The following is a 16762-nucleotide window of genomic DNA, read 5'->3' on the forward strand; positions in this document are numbered from 1 at the left end:
ACATCATCCCGGATAGTGCATCCGCACATTACAAATTAAGAAACAAATAATCCCAATTCTTGAATCAAATGCGCCAACACATTCTGTTACACACTGTTAAAATTTCGTTGTTAACAGCATCGCTTGCATAAAATGTAATATTCATATTAAGCGTTAAGAGTTAATCAATCTATCATCTGAATGAAAATGCTTCTCCTTCAAAAAGGATAGGATAAGAGAGATAAAAATTATTTACAACTAAACACTGGGTGGACATGAACATGTTGACTGCAAAGCTGAGTTAACTAAATATAATGAAACTAGGTAAATCAGTAACAATGTTAACTGTCTCACAATGTTGACAAAGAATGTGTACGGCTAGCCTCTCAACCAAGTGTTCCTGTAAGATGAATTGTCCTTTAGGGAGGCATCATGGGGCTTGTACTCCATAATATAGCCATGAGGAAGCTTTAAATGGCGCTTAATGGAATCTCTGAGAGCCATTACAGCCTGGAAAGCGAAGCAAGATATAATTAGAGACAAGCATGAATATGCATTTACACACATATGTCCAGAATCCATAATAATGCCAACCTGATTGTCAGAAGCGTTGCGATTCCAGACGCTAAGTATATCTTCATTAAAACGAATGCTAAGTACTGCACCACATATCTGATCTCCATAATCCAATTGGTCACCTACTAAGGCAAGAACCTGCACTCAACAATGTAATGCTATTACTACTTTCACCATTTCCGAGTCCAATAATAAAAGATAGAAATACAACAGTAATTGACAGCATGGATAACAAGATATTTTGTTGCCATCATAGATTTATTCTGAAGGGGAAGGAATATGTATTTGGTTGGGGACAAAAGCATAGGAAAGACTTTAATCAACAAAATCAGGTCGATATAATTAGAAAAGTCATTAAATTGTCACCATATGCAAAATTGTCGGTAAAAATAAAACCAATAGGAATTGCAAACAGAAGAAAATCAGCTAATCCATTTGCATTTTTTTCCAAAATGATGAAACTAGTTCAGTCAAAAATCATATGCAAGGAAACTGATGAATAGGATTACTTTTTCAATTAGTCACTAGCAAATATTTCCTCTTTAATTTATCCGAAGCAAACAAATTTTCTTTAATAGGATTCCTCACTAATTAATTACATCATAAAGAGGAACTCGAGGTTTTGCAACTACAAATACAAATTCAAATTCAACTGTAGTCAAGGAATTTATTCTAGGACTAGTTCTATATGGTGTTCAAAATTCATAATTTGCTTTTGAAACAATTTTATTTTCAAATTGCACAGATTCAAGCAATGACCAAGTCTTCCACTTGGGGGGTAGCTACTAGCTAGCTACATGGATTGTTCGACACTTTTGCATTCTATTGTAAAGCGTGTCTATAGTCAAATTATTAAGTTATAAATATTTACTAATGAATGTATAGCGGTTACTCACGCGGGGTGTAGTAAGTGAACAAACTGGAAATTGGACGGAAAATACCCACATAACCCACTCTAAAATCCATCAGGCAGGGAAATTTGGGGATTTGGCGCTCCACATGTGATCTTTGTGAGATTTGCCACAATAGGCCGAGATTCTGGCAGCGATCTTGCCAGGGATGGCTAAGACCAAAAACCAAGATCGCATATGATCTCATCCCAGGTTGTCACTGAGATGGGATGGGAACCTCACTGGGATCGCTGAGATTAACTACGATGTTTAAAGATTCATTTTTGTCTTCAGTTTCAGTAATTTAAATCAAGGCAGAAACATATACAGTTCATATGCCACTCAATTATTAATTATTCTTCAATTGTAAGGGTATATTCAGATAGCAACAAGATTAGCCTACATGTATCAATACATAACATTACAATCCCTAAAAATAAGTAAAATATTTTTTTTTTCAAAAAAAAAGAAGTTTTCCGCTTTTCTGTAGTATAGATTTAAATAATCACTGGAAAACTTCTTTTGAAGCTTTAATATTACTAGTACAGAAATTATTAGCAGACATTTATCAGGGAATAAAAAAGAAAGAAGACTCAGAGAAAATATTTGACTCACCAGGTTCTCCCAAAAACGACCCGAGACAGCTTTTTTGAACCGTATAATCCATTTACCACCATTGCAGTTAGCAGAGTCCTATTTTCAAAAAGGAAATAAAAAAACTTATAGTGTGTTATTTGAAGTTTTACAGCTTATACATTATCAATCAACAAGAGAATGCAACTTCAGCCAAGTCTTTAAGTACCTACCTCCCAAAGGGGTCGGATTCCTTCCTTAAAAAGATGCAAATCTGTTGGACTAGGCAAAGAAGAAGGTCGAGCAAGATGGCAATAGCAAACCCAAAATCCTTCAACCTATTTATATAAACAAACAATTGTCAAATTAAGAATACATGACAATGGATTTATATTCAACAACAAACCTCAGTATAGTATTCTACTTACAGTACTGAAATCAACAATCTTCTTAATGTTATCCTCATATGATGTTTGATTTCGAACTCCTGGTGTTCGCCGTGTGTACCAAAATACAAATTTGTGCTGCTCAAGGAAATAACCCAACAGAAATCAACTGAAATGTCAACCGACACCAAGAGCTTCTATGGAAGCGAAAATGGAGATAAATTCGTATAAACACCAAACATAGTAGAACATAATGTCAAGCTGATAAGAGCTTAATCTAATTAGAACGAAAACAAGCCAGAAGAACCCCTTCTTTAGGAATGAAAACAGAGAAGAAAAATGAAACTAGCATTTAATTTTCAATGAACTGTACCATGCTATTGTCGCAAGTAATCGTTCGAAAATACAGAAAGTACAAAGATTGGATTCAAAGTTGAGATTCACCTAAAACAAGATAAATTAAACTAAAATGGAGGAGAAAAATCCTTCTTTTTTCTCTGAAAGAGGATGGAGAGATGAACCTTTAGAGGGTGAAGACCAGCTTTAAGATCACGAGCATGGCGCTCCTCGACTTCGGAAGAAGAATCTAGGGTTCGCTGAGCAGTGTCAGAGTTAGTGTTGTTGTTGTTGCTCTCCAATTCCTTCTTCTCCGCTGTGAAATCCATTATCGGCTGCTAAAACCCTAATCCCCTTTTCCCCTTATTGTGTTGTGTGTTTAATCTTCGTTTCTTCATATTGGCGTCTTCAAATCATTATTCTATCATTTCATTTTTTATTTTTTAGGAGTATTAGTAAATAATGACTATTTTAAACAATATGAATATCTACCAATCAAATAAAAATAAATTACACTTTTAAAGATCTAAATTAACTATCTAAATTTTAATGTTAAAATAAAAATCTATACACACCTAGTGAAATGAATATCCGATATATTTATTATTCACATTATTTAATATTTTTATTGTCTACCTATACTACCTGTGTGACTAAATTTTATCACCTATCTTACAAATATATTAAAATCAGTTACAAAATTTATTTATTAATATAAAATACATATTAAAATATAAATATATATTAAAAATAAATTAAATTATATATATTTATATATAAATATATTAATAATTAATTTTTATATATAAATAATATTTTAAAAATTTTATATATTCATCTATAAAATTCACAACATAGATCGATTTGATTTTTAAATTTTTAGTTACAATATTATAATTTTTCATATTGAATTTTAGATATTATAGTAATTTTTTATTTTCTTTAACATTACTTTAGTAAATAGAATGATGAGCTGGTACTTTTTTACTATGTAGAATAATAATGATATCTAATCAAAGTTAAAATGTCCAATCAAAATGTGTACAAACATTGAGGTACCTTCCGATCTCTTTAATGGAAATTGGGTACGTGAAAAGCTCGAATGAACTCCTGAACGTGAGCGAGAATTTTGGCTGTACTCAGGATGGTAGCGATTTCTTGTCGCCAATTCCTTTTCCAGATTCTGGACTCTGTGTCTAATTTGAGTTTCTACATGATTCGAGAGTTGTCGCTATCGATACCACCAAAGGAACGCTTTTTTGGAGATCAGGTATGGGAGTCGTCTTGGCGAGAGGGAGTTTTTCAGCATTTTTGAAAAGTTTCCGAGCTCACTCTACTCCTAAGGCGGCCCCCTGGACGCCCGGTAGCACCTCCCTCCTCTCGTACCTTCTCGGGACGAGGGATAAGATCCATGTTCCGCTCGCGTCAGGTCCCCCACATACGGCACCAATGTTCGTTTGCTCGTTGAGACCGATGATCGGTTGTATGGTTAAGTGTGAGCAACGGTGAGATGTTGAGAATCAGGACCTGGATGCGAGCTTGGCGAGGGGGAGTGGGGCCACGATTATCGGTAAGTCGGCGGTATAAGCTACTTGCAAGGACACTTCGATGCTAAAATTAGTGTCCGTATGATGAGGCGGCTAATTAGGATAAAAGAATGATGTACCTTAGGAGAGGGGTAGGTCTCTCCCTTTTTATACTTTATACTAGTGTGGATCTTTTCGCTCAAACCCATTCGCCTAAAAATTTCTATCAGTTGTCTAGTTCTTTTCCAGGAGGTGGTGTGACCTGTGGGTCACTTTAGCTTGTACGAATAAAAAATCTGTCAGATCTAGCGATGCTCATGGATCGGATCCGATTCGCATATCTGCGGTGTTTATTCAAATCCGATTTGAAAATTGCGGATATGGATCCGATCCGCAAGACTATCGGATTACGGATTTTTTGTAGATATTCGCATATCCGCGTATCCGCAAAAATAAAGAAATAAATAAGTAAATATTCTTTTTATGTTTTATTTCAACTAATAATTATTATATATGTTATATTATTTTAATTTATTATTTAAAAAAGTATGTTTAATATTATTTTAAGAGTAAACATATTTAAAAGAATAGAAAAATAAATTTTATTGATATTTTTTTAATAAAAATAAACTTTTAAAAGTGTTTTTGTGTCTTGTGGATATATCCGATCTGCATATTTGTGGGCCGGATCAGATCGGATCTGTTCATACCCTGACCCAATGATAAAGGTCCAGGATCCAGGCAAAGAAGCCCAACCCAAAGGGTTGGCCCTCACCCAGTACCAGCCTTCATCCCAAGAAGTCGGTACTGAACACGACCTGCTCCAAAGAAGTCGGATACGAGGGTTAGCTGGCAGATAACACTCATTCGAATGAGTAACTGCCCCTAGAAACTCTCTAACCACTTCATAGAGCCATATCTTAACCTCCCTAAGATATGGGAACGATTATCCACCTAAAAAGGTGGCACTACTTCAGCGGTGGTTATTGGTTCACCACTATAAATACACTGACACCATTCAGGTATCTCTAAGTTCCAATACTCTCTAACCTGCTCACACTCTTGCTAACTTAGGCATCGGAGTGTCTTTGCAGGTACCACCCCCCATTCTTTCACACATACAAGTCGGACGGAGGAACACCGAGTAACAGATCCACTCGAAAGCCACCTCCTTCATACGTTTGGGCCAACCAACACCATCCAGCCCATTAATCTCCGGTTACCCACCGTAACATTGGCGCCGTTGCCGGGGACCCGAGAGATCAACCAGTGATGGCGGATAGATCCCCTGAAGAGGGTCATGTGGAGACAGATTCTGAACAAGAGAATCTGAACACTGGAAACAATGAGGCAGACCAGACCCTTCACCAGGAAGCCAATGATCAACACAGGGAAGGCACCTCCGGAATCAAAAACCCGAAGGTAAATTCTTCGGAGGGGCGCGAATCAGAAAAAGAAGGACCATCCCACGCAATTGAGCTCATGGGATTAGTCCACAGTCGCCTCGAGCAGCTAGAACAGGAACGGGAGCGACAAAAGGAAACCGAAAAGAACCTAAAAGAGGAGATGGAGCGACGAAAAGAGTTAGAAAGAAAACTCTTAAAGTTAGAATCCTCCCTCAAAGGTCAGAACTCCCACGACGGTAGAGAAGATTCGCCCTTAGGGGGGGAAGATCCTTTTAGTGAGGACATAATGAGGGCAAAAGTTCCGAGAAACTTTAGAAGCCCCGATATGGACCTCTACGACGGAACCACTGATCCAAAGCATCATCTGAGCAACTTTAAAAGTCGGATGTATCTGGCTGACGCTTCTGATGCTACGCGATGCAAAGCTTTTTCGACAACCTTGTCAAAAGCAGCGATGAAATGGTTCGACAGCCTCCCTCCGAGGTCGATTACTAGTTTTGAAGACCTCTCAAGGAAGTTCTTGATGAGGTTCTCCATCCAGAAAGACAAAGTAAAACATGCACCGAGTCTCCTGGGAATAAAACAGGAGGTCGGGGAGTCCTTACGAGCCTATATGGAAAGGTTCAACAAAGCATGTTTGGAGATTCAAGACCTGCCCACCGAGGCAGTCATCATGGGGCTAGTCAATGGTCTTAGAGAAGGTCCCTTCTCACAGTCCATATCAAAAAGACACCCCGCCTCTTTAAGTTATGTACAGGAAAGAGCTGAAAAGTACATCAATATGGAAGAAAATGCTAAGCTAAGAGACCTGAGTTGGCGACCTGGTCACTCTCCCTCAACAAAAGAGAGGGAGAGGGAAGCCAAGAAGAAGGAAGAACTCGGCCTCGATAGGCCAAGAAAATATCACTCTTATACTCCTCTAAAAGTTCCTGTAGTGGATGTATACAGAGAAATTTGCAATACTGAAAGGCTGCCTCCCCCCAGGCCCATTAAAAATAAAAGAGGGGGGAGCTGCGGTGATTACTGTGAGTACCATAAGATATATGGGCACTCCACAAACGACTGTTACGACCTTAAAAATGTGATAGAAAAGCTGGCCAGAGAAGGTCGGCTTGACAGATATCTCATAGAAAGGTCGGACATTCATGGAAAAAGAAAGCGAGATGATATGGATAGAAGAGACCCACCACCACAAACTCCGGAGAGACATATCCATATGATCTCAGGAGGGTTTGCGAGAGGGGGACTCACAAAATCTTCTCGTAAAAGACATCTCAAGAGAGTTTACCAGGTCGGAGAGGAGTCATCCGACCTCCCTACCATTTCATTCACAAAGGAGGATGGGCAAGGAATAATCCCGGGGCACGATGACCCAGTGGTAATTACCATGATCCTGGCAAATGCCCATCTCCACAGAACACTAGTAGACCAAGGAAGTTCAGCGGACATCCTCTTTAAGCCCGCTTTCGACAAACTGGGATTAGATGAGAAAGAGTTAAGAGCCTACCCCGACACCTTGTACGGATTAGGCGACACGCCAATAAAGCCACTAGGATTTTTGCCCCTCCACACCACCTTTGGAAAGGGGGAAAATCAAAGACTCTGAGTATAGACTTCATAGTCATCGACGTGGGGTCAGCCTATAATGCTTTAATTGGCAGAGCTACCCTTAATCGACTCGGAGCGGTGGTATCGACGCCCCACCTCTGCATGAAATTCCCGACCTCAGCGGGGATAGCAACGGTGAGGGGAGATCAGAAGTTGGCAAGGAAATGCTACAATGAAAGCCTAAACCTGAGAGGAAAGAACAAAGAAATCCACACAATAGAGCTCGGTGGAGCAAGGATTAAAGAAGAGCTGCGACCACAGCCCGGGGGAAAAACCGAGGAGATTCAGGTCGGCGAAGAGGAAGGAAAAACCACCCACATAGGAGCCAACCTAGGGGAAACCCTAAGACAAGGGTTGACTAAGCTCCTAAGAGATAATTCCGATCTCTTCGCCTGGAAGGCCTCCGACATGCCTGGGATAGATCCCGAGCTCATGTCCCACAAACTCTCGGTCTACTCGGGGTCCCGACCTGTGCAACAAAGAAGACGCAAGCTCGACCCAGAGCGAGCCCTAGTAGTGGAAGAGCAAGTACAGGCGCTCCTGGAAGCTGGCTTCATCAGAGAAGTCAAATACCCAACATGGCTAGCCAATGTAGTGCTAGTCAAAAAACAAAATGGCAAATGGAGGATGTGCGTCGACTATACCGACTTAAATAAGGCATGTCCCAAGGACCCTTATCCACTACCAAGCATTGATGCCCTAGTAGACTCTAGCTCGGGGTATCAATACTTGTCGTTCATGGATGCCTACTCGGGGTATAACCAAATCCCGATGTACGAGCCAGACCAAGAGAAGACATCATTCATCACACCCAGAGCCAACTTTTGCTACGTGGTCATGCCATTCGGATTAAAAAATGCAGGAGCCACCTACCAGAGGTTGATGAATAAGGTGTTTGCCTCTCACCTAGGGAGCTTAATGGAAGTATACGTCGACGATATGCTGGTAAAGACCAAGAAAGAAGTCGACCTCTTGCCTGACCTTTCACAAGTCTTTGACACCATAAGGTCGCACGGGATGAGACTAAATCCTGCAAAGTGTGCCTTCGCGGTGGAGGTAGGAAAATTTCTGGGATTCATGCTAACGCAAAGAGGGATCGAAGCCAATCCCGATAAGTGTAGAGCTATCCTGGAAATGAGAAGTCCGACTTGTTTAAGAGAAGTCCAACAACTTAACGGCCAACTTGCAGCTCTCTCCAGGTTTTTGGCAAGATCAGCACTAAGATCCCTTCCACTGTTCTCCCTATTGAGAAAGGGACGCTAGTTTGAATGGACTCCCGAATGCGAGGAGGCGTTCCAGGAGTTCAAAAAGTTTTTGAGCCAACCTCCTATTTTGACCCGACCTGTAGCCGGAAAAGACCTCGTCCTATACCTATCCGTGGCAGACAAGGCTGTCTCAGCAGCCTTGATAAGAGAAGACGAGGACAGTCAACACCCAATCTATTTCATCAGTAAAGTTCTACAGGGCCCTGAGCTAAGGTACCACAAACTAGAGAAATTTGCCTACTCCTTAGTGATAGCCTCACGAAGACTACGGCTTTACTTTCAAGCTCACACAATAAGAGTCCGCACGAACCAACCCATGAAGCAAATCCTCCAAAAGACGGATGTTGCAGGAAGAATGGTTCAATGGGCAATAGAGCTCTCCGAGTTCGACTTGAAGTATGAAACTCGGACGGCGATTAAAGCCCAGTGCCTCACCGACTTCATTGCAGAATACGCAGGAGATCAAGAGGATAAACCAACTACATGGGAACTCTATGTAGATGGATCCTCCAACAAAACAGGAAGTGGTGCAGGCATAATATTGGTAGATGAAAGGGGAACCCAGATAGAGCTTTCCCTCAAGTTTGAATTCCCAGCTTCAAATAATCAGGCAGAGTATGAAGCCTTGATCGCAGGACTGAAGCTGGCAGAAGAAGTCGGTGCTACAAAGGTGATGATATACAGCGACTCCCAAGTGGTGACCTCCCAAATAAGTGGAGAATATCAGGCAAAGGACCCAAACATGAAGAGGTACTTGGAAAAAACTTTGGAGCACCTTGGGCGCTTTGCAGAAACCGAGGTGAAACACATAACTCGGGATCTAAACAGCAGAGCAGATGCCCTATCAAAGTTAGCAAGTACCAAGCCAGGAGGAAATAACAGAAGGCTGATTCAAGAGACTCTCCAGGAACCTTCAGTGGTAAAAATAGAAGACAAACAAGAAGTCTTCGAAGTGGTCGGATTAAACCTCGGATGGATGAACCCCTTAGTCGAATACCTGAAATTCGACATCCTCCCCAAGGAGGAAAAGGAGGCCAAGAAAATCCGAAGGGAAGCACAACACTACACCTTGGCAAGAAATATCCTCTACAGAAGAGGGATATCAACGCCATTATTAAAATGTGTACCGACCTCCAGAACCACCGAGGTATTAGAGGAAGTACATAGTGGAATCTGCGAAAACCATCTCGGAGCAAGGTCATTAGCCAGGAAAGTAATCCGAGCTGGATTCTATTGGCCAACCTTGCAGAAAGATGCCACAGAGTTTGTGAAAAAGTTCCAACCATGTCAAATGCACGCAAATTTCCACGTGGCTCCTCCAGAGGAGCTCATTAGCATCACTTCTCCGTGGCCCTTTGCAAAATGGGGAATGGATTTGTTAGGTCCTTTTCCTCAGGCGCCAGGACAAGTCAGGTACCTAATAGTGGGAATAGATTATTTCACAAAGTGGATAGAAGCCGAACCACTGGCCACTATCACTGCACAAAGAAGTCGGAGGTTCCTCTACAAAATATCATCACAAGGTATGGGATACCTTATTCCATTACCACAGACAATGGAACCCAGTTCACCGACTCCACCTTTAGAAGCCTAGTAGCCAGTATGAACATCAAACACCAGTTCACCTCGGTGGAACACCCACAAGCCAATGGGCAAGCCGAAGCAGCCAACAAAGTCATACTGGCAGGGCTGAAGAAAAAATTACAAGATGCGAAAGGAGCTTGGGCTGAAGAGCTCCCACAAGTACTATGGGCTTACAGAACAACCCCCCAATCCGCCACTGGAGAAACACCCTTCCGACTAGTTTATGGCGTAAAAGCCATGATCCCAATAGAGGTCAATGAGCAAAGCCCAAGAGTGATTTTCCACGACGAGATTGGGAATATACAGGGGCACAAAGAGGAGCTCGACTTGCTCCCCGAAGTCCGAGAAGAAGCCCAGATAAGAGAAGCAGCGTTGAAGCAAAGGATGACCGCAAGATACAACAAAAAAGTCATTCGAAGGAGTTTCACCCCAGATGACTTGGTCCTAATCAGAAACGACATTGAAGTCAACAAATCTGGGGAAGGAAAGCTCGCTGCTAATTGGAAAGGACCATACAAGATCAACGAGGTCTTAGGAAAAGGCTATTATAGGGTAACCGACTTCGACGGCAACGAGTTACCAAGATCATGGCATGCTTGTAATATGAAAAGGTACTACAGCTAAAAGCGAACCCTACTCCCTGATGTACTCTTTTCCCAACTTCATGATTTTTTCCCAAAATCAAAGGGTTTTTTCTGAGAAGGGTTTTTAACGAGGCATCACAGTAGGGGCTAAGGGAAAATAGATTGTCAAAAGCCCTTAGTAGCAATAAGGTACCTCCTCAATTAATAAAGATCTCTTTCATTTTAATATCTCTTTTAAATTCCCTTTTTTATTCTCTTTCTACGAAACGCGCCGATTTAAGCTCGACAAAACGTGAAAATCCCATGAACCGACCTAGATGGTCGTCAGGATAAAACGACGAGGTACAAGTCGGCGTAAAGAGGCTATAGAAGTCGATCATGATAAACTCGGGAGCAGTCCGACTCATAAGTCGGAATGCGAAACCGAGTAAAACTAAAATGAATCGCAAAAGTAGCCTAAGTCACGAAAAGCTCAATGAAACGAAATTGAGTACTAGGAATAACAAAAAGAGATAGGAAAAAACTAAGAAAAGATTATAAGGCTGCCCTGAAGATCAAAAAGATTCAGAAAAGCAGACAATCCCAAAGAAAAGGTTTTTTCCAGAAAAGATCAAAAATCAAAAGAACTACGAATAGAAAAGCATGCGCGCACAAGGTAACTCAAAACCCTTATCCAAAAAAAGGGTATTTATTTAATCGTTAAAATTAAACCCTTATCAAAAAAGGGTATGATAAAACTATTTTGTTTACGGCCTTAAAAGGCCAAAAATTGTTCAAACATCAACAAATAAATATAAAGAGTTTAAAAAAGGGGGCCCACAAGCCGGACCCCCAATAGCCAACAAATTACTTCTTTGCAAGAGGAGTAGAAGGATCACCACCACCAGGACCAGGAGTTGGAGAGAAAGTCAGAGGAGCGGTAGAAGAGCTCGGAGCGTCCTTAGAGCGAGGAGGGGACTCTATGATCCTCTGCCCCCGAGTTTTCAAATCGGACTCGGACTCCACCACGGGGACAGGAGGATCCACGATGGCACCATCAATAACAATCTTATCAGGGTCTAAAGGAGAAAGGTCCAAGTCAGGAGCAATGACTCCGACCTGCTCCTTAAAAACCCTCCAAGCCTCATCAGCACCATCCGCAATAGAGTCCTCCAACTCGGTATAGGCCTTCCGGGCATTCAGCAAGTCATTCTTTACAGACACAAGATCATCAAATAAACTGTTGTAGCTGGCTTGCGCTGCCTTTCTCAAATCCACCTCCATGTTGCATTGGGCTTGCAACTTCTTCTCCTTCTCCCGGAGGCTATCCCTCTCCTCCTTCAGCTTGGCGACTTTCCCTTCCAACTTCCTCTCGTGCTCCTGATATATGCGAAGCCTGCCTTCCAGCTCCTCGACCCTCGAGGTCATCCCTAAAGAGCTGAGAGGAGTCTTCTCAAATATATCTAAGAGTTTGCCACAAACTCCCGCCGTCTTGAGACTCTCCTCAACCACAGCAGTGAGGTAGTGCCAAACAGAAACATCATCCATGCTCATACGAGCATGGGGATAAATGTTCTTTCGGACGAACGCAAGAGCGTCCGCCTCACCAGAAGCGCCAGACTCTAAGGTCTTACGCTTCTTCTTCTCTGGTTCAGGAGTAGGTCGGACAGAGGGGGGTGGCAGAGAGGAAGCAGAAGAGGAAATCACAATAGATTGGGAGGGAGTCCCGACGTTCCGAGGAGGAGGAGGAGGAGAGACAACCGCCCTAGCACCACCAGACCTGGCACGAGACCTCGCCTTGGCCTCCTGAACTCTTTGGTAAGACTCCTGGGCATTTGTTTTTGCCATCTCTGAAAAAAGCAACAATTGATAGATTAGACAAGTCGGAAGAATTAATCAGACAAGTCGGAAAACCAAATGAAAGCTACCTAGTTGCGCCTGGATAAAACTCGGAGACCCCTGGAGAAACTTTTTCGTGTCCAAGTATGGAGACCTCCCCCAAACTTCTCGGAGGAACCCCACAATGGCTGGCTCCACATCATCCAGGTCGTCAAGACCATATTTTTCACAAGGGGAGGCCTCCAACCAGTATAAAGGAAAGCGGGGGGAAGAATTATCATCCAGGAAAAAGGGGTGGTGACCCTCTACAGCTTGCACTTTGAAAAAATAGTTTTTGAAGTCGTGGAAGGATTCGTCAAAAAGGGTGAAAATTCTCCTACCTTGTATGGCTCGGAACGATACCCACTGTTGTTTATTGTTTAGCCCACTAAAGGATTTTGTCATATGAAAAAGATAGAAAAAAATCTTTAAAGAAGTCGGGAACTCTAAAGCCTGGCTGATGAATTGATAAATTTTCAAAAAACCCCAAGAGTTGGGGTGAAGCTGGGTAGGAGCGACTCGGCAATGACGTAAAACAGACATCTCAAAGTCTGAAAAAGGAAGAAAAACACCCAAACGGGTGATCATACACTCATACATAAAGAAAAAATGGGAGGCCGCCTCATTAGCCCTCCCAAAGCAAACCCGGTCTTCTGGACCCGGGGCCACTAACTCATACTTCGGCTCGTCTTCCTCAGAAGAACAAATTCTGTGGCGAGTACGAAGATGGGTGATAAACTCAGAATCGACTGAGGGTTCCTCCCCTAAGACTGTGACATCAACCCAGTGAGAGAGAGCATCTACAGAAGCCATTTCTTTTTCTAAAAAAGGGGTGACAAAACCTACAAGGGGAAAAGAAAATCACCAACACGGTCTCTAAAGGGAGGGGGATGCGAAACTAAAGTCTGCAAATCAAATTTATCTACAAAGGCATATTAAAGAACTAACCTTTTATCTGGAAATGAGGGTTGGAAGCAAAAGCCTTCGAAAGCACAAGAATACAGTACGAACGAATGCAAGGGAAATTTGAAAGATCGCAGAAACGAAACAATGAAAGAGAGAGAAAGTATTTATAAGAACGTTAGGGGCATAATGGTAAAATAGGGGCAGTCATTAATGAAGATGCACCGTTACCAAGGCTATTGAATCCCTACGCACACCCCTAACGAACACGACGCATGATTAGACGTAACTGTCAGAACCAAAAGGTCACGAAAGGTCACGTCGGTTTCAAACCATCACGTCGGTCCTCTTACAAATCGGCTACGACCCCGAGTAGAATACTCGAACCCAAATCTTAAAAAGAAATTGGGCTCGAGTAGGGGCACTGTTCATACCCTGGCCCAATGATAAAGGCCCAGGATCCAGGCAAAGAAGCCCAACCCAAAGGGTTGGCCCTCACCCAGTACCAGCCTTCATCCCAAGAAGTCGGTACTGAACATGACCTGCTCCAAAGAAGTCGGATACGAGGGTTAGCTGGCAGATAACACTCATTCGAATGAGTAACTGCCCCTAGAAACTCTCTAACCACTTCATAGAGCCATATCTTAACCTCCCTAAGATATGGGAACGGTTATCCACCTAAAAAGGTGGCACTACTTCAACGGTGGTTATTGGTTCACCACTATAAATACACTGACACCATTCAGGTATCTCTAAGTTTCAATACTCTCTAACCTGCTCACACTATTGCTAACTTAGGCATCGGAGTGTCTTTGCAGGTACCACCCCCCATTCTTTCACACGTACAAGTCGGACGGAGGAACACCGAGTAACAGATCCACTCGAAAGCCACCTCCTTCATACGTTTGGGCCAACCAACGCCATCCAGCCCATTAATCTCCGGTTACCCAGCGTAACAGAATCCAAACTTAAAAATTATGAATATCGGATCCGATCTGATTCGATGATTTTAGTGCGATCGGATCGAAATTTTAACCATATCTAATTCAATCCGATTCACATTCACCCCTATTAAGATCAGTAATCTACCGAATGGATTTTCGGCCCTTATTAGGCTGGGCCAAAAGAGATGTATTATTGTCAAGGTTGCGAGAACCGGACCGGTCAATAAACCGGTAAGGTCACTGGTTCAATGGTTTACTGGTTCGACCGGGGTTCAACCGGGGTTCAACCGGTTTAATTAAATATTAAATAAAATTATTAAAAAATCTAAAAATAATTTTAAATATATAAAATCAAGGCTTAACCTTGAAGTATACTACAATATCACTAGTGATTGACACAATAGTAAATACTGCTAGCTTTTCTTTTTGGCATTACAAGGGTGTGGCTACTTTTCTCTGCCAAAGATGTTTACAGAAAGTATTCAAGTCTTATACAGATACAAAGATACTCAGCAATAAAAGTTTCATGGATAATGTTCTTCTCAAGATCATTGAACAATTTAGCCACAGCTTTGTTATCACCTTACCAATTGATTTCGGAGCATTATTGTTCCAAAGCTTCAAATGTTTCCGGAGCAGGTAAAGATCATGATGCTTCATCTTGAATGGTTGAGTCCTGTTGTGGAAGGAGTGTTCTCTTTGACAAAGATAGATGACATTGCAATTGCTCAAGGTTCTAAGGCTCGGCCAATTTTCAAAGTAACTGCTCATTGGAGGAAAATTTTATTCAAGCAAACTTCTTATACTCAAGAAATTCAGCAACATAGTTGGTAGTAAATACAACCAATATAGTTATTTTCTCTTAAAATTATTGGTATTTCTTCCAGATATGCTTAATCTTTTACTCTGTTTCATGTCATGCTGCTTAGTATTCCTTTTCAATTACTTTTGCTATTTTGTATCATTTCTAGCTTTTGATTGGTACATTGAGGAAAATCATGACTATATGGCATTTTGTATTTGTCAGATGATTAATCTTTATCTTACAATTGAAATTAAAAAGCTCTCGCTCTTTTCAAGATAGAATATAATTCAGCAACCAAAATCATGAAGTAGCAAACAAATTCATGAAGCCAGCAAACAAACAAATAACCTCAGAAAATGAAAAATCAAAATCAAAATCGAACAAATAAAGCAGCAAACAAATTCATGAAGCAGCAAACAAATTCATGAACAAATAACCTCAGTTCATGAAGCAGCAAACAAATTCATGAACAAATAACCTCAGAAAATGAAAAATCAAAATCAAAATCGAACAAATAAAGCAGCAAACAAATTCATGAAGCCAGCAAACAAATTCATGAACAAATAACCTCAGAAAATGAAAAATCAAAATCATGAAGCCAGCAAACAAACAAATCATAATCAGAAGGCAGCAAATAAATCAAGAACAGAGTCTTACCGGCGGCGAGTGAGGACGCGGTGTCGGCGACGCCCCAACGAGTAGGCGAGCTCGACGACGGCAATGAGGAGGCGGGCTTGGCGAGAAGCAGGATGCGATGGTGGTTGCGGCCCTCAACATCGGCGCTGCTATGGATGGGTGTGGGTGGCTCAGTGGCTGCTTGCTTGGGTGGCTCGGTGGTGAATTTGGGGCTTGGTGGGTGAATGCAATGGAAAGGGGAAACTGGAAAGTGGAATGGAAACTGATTAGGGTTGCTGTGGGTTACGCGATTTCTCCTTTCTCTTTTTTTTTTAAAAAAAAATCCAAAACGACGTCGTTTTCTTCCTCAGAGTGCAAACCATCAAATCGTAAAAAAACCGGACGGTTCTCCCGGTTCACCGGTTAATCACCGGTTTGATCGGTTTTTTGCTAGACGGTTTTTGGCGTTATCCGGACCGGCTAAGTGACCGATTCTCATTTTTCCGGTTGAACCGGCCGGTCCGGTCCGGTTTTCAGAACCATGATTATTGTCATGCCTTGGTTGTATGTCTGCGATTAAAACTTAAAAGTGAGGTCATAATGAGTCATACATTAGTATAGCTCGCTTGTGTGTTCGGTGGTGGTTTCAAAGGTTACGATACAATATTAGAAATTACTAACACCTATTTTTGGTATAAAATAGTGTGCACGCAATTATAATTACACAATGAATTTTGAAAATTAATTAGATAAATGTTGTTAACAACAATTGCTTTAAGAGAAAGTAAATGAAAACTTTTATTTAAAAAAAAAAAATCATAATTTCATGATTCATATAAAAAATATTTTTGTATTTTTTACAAAAGTAAAAAATAAAAACTTATTTTAACAATATAAATAGATAATTCAAAACCAAAAAAAAAAA

At 41.4% G+C, this 16762-nt stretch overlaps 1 protein-coding gene across 1 annotated transcript; it reads right to left on the bottom strand.

Annotated features, from left to right (window-relative positions):
* Positions 1–102: 102 nt before the first annotated feature.
* Positions 103–3179, bottom strand: LOC112782972 (eukaryotic translation initiation factor NCBP). Its single transcript, XM_025825675.2, has 6 exons — positions 2926–3179; positions 2447–2542; positions 2252–2356; positions 2061–2138; positions 574–693; positions 103–489 (listed from the first exon to the last, which is right to left on the bottom strand). The coding sequence occupies exons 1-6, from the start codon at positions 3067–3069 to the stop codon at positions 358–360; spliced, it is 675 nt and encodes a 224-aa protein (XP_025681460.1). The 5' UTR covers positions 3070–3179; the 3' UTR covers positions 103–357.
* Between the last annotated feature and the right edge of the window lie 13583 nt (positions 3180–16762).

This window comes from Arachis hypogaea, chromosome 20, assembly GCF_003086295.3.
Source record: "Arachis hypogaea cultivar Tifrunner chromosome 20, arahy.Tifrunner.gnm2.J5K5, whole genome shotgun sequence".
NCBI classification, from domain to species: domain Eukaryota; kingdom Viridiplantae; phylum Streptophyta; class Magnoliopsida; order Fabales; family Fabaceae; genus Arachis; species Arachis hypogaea.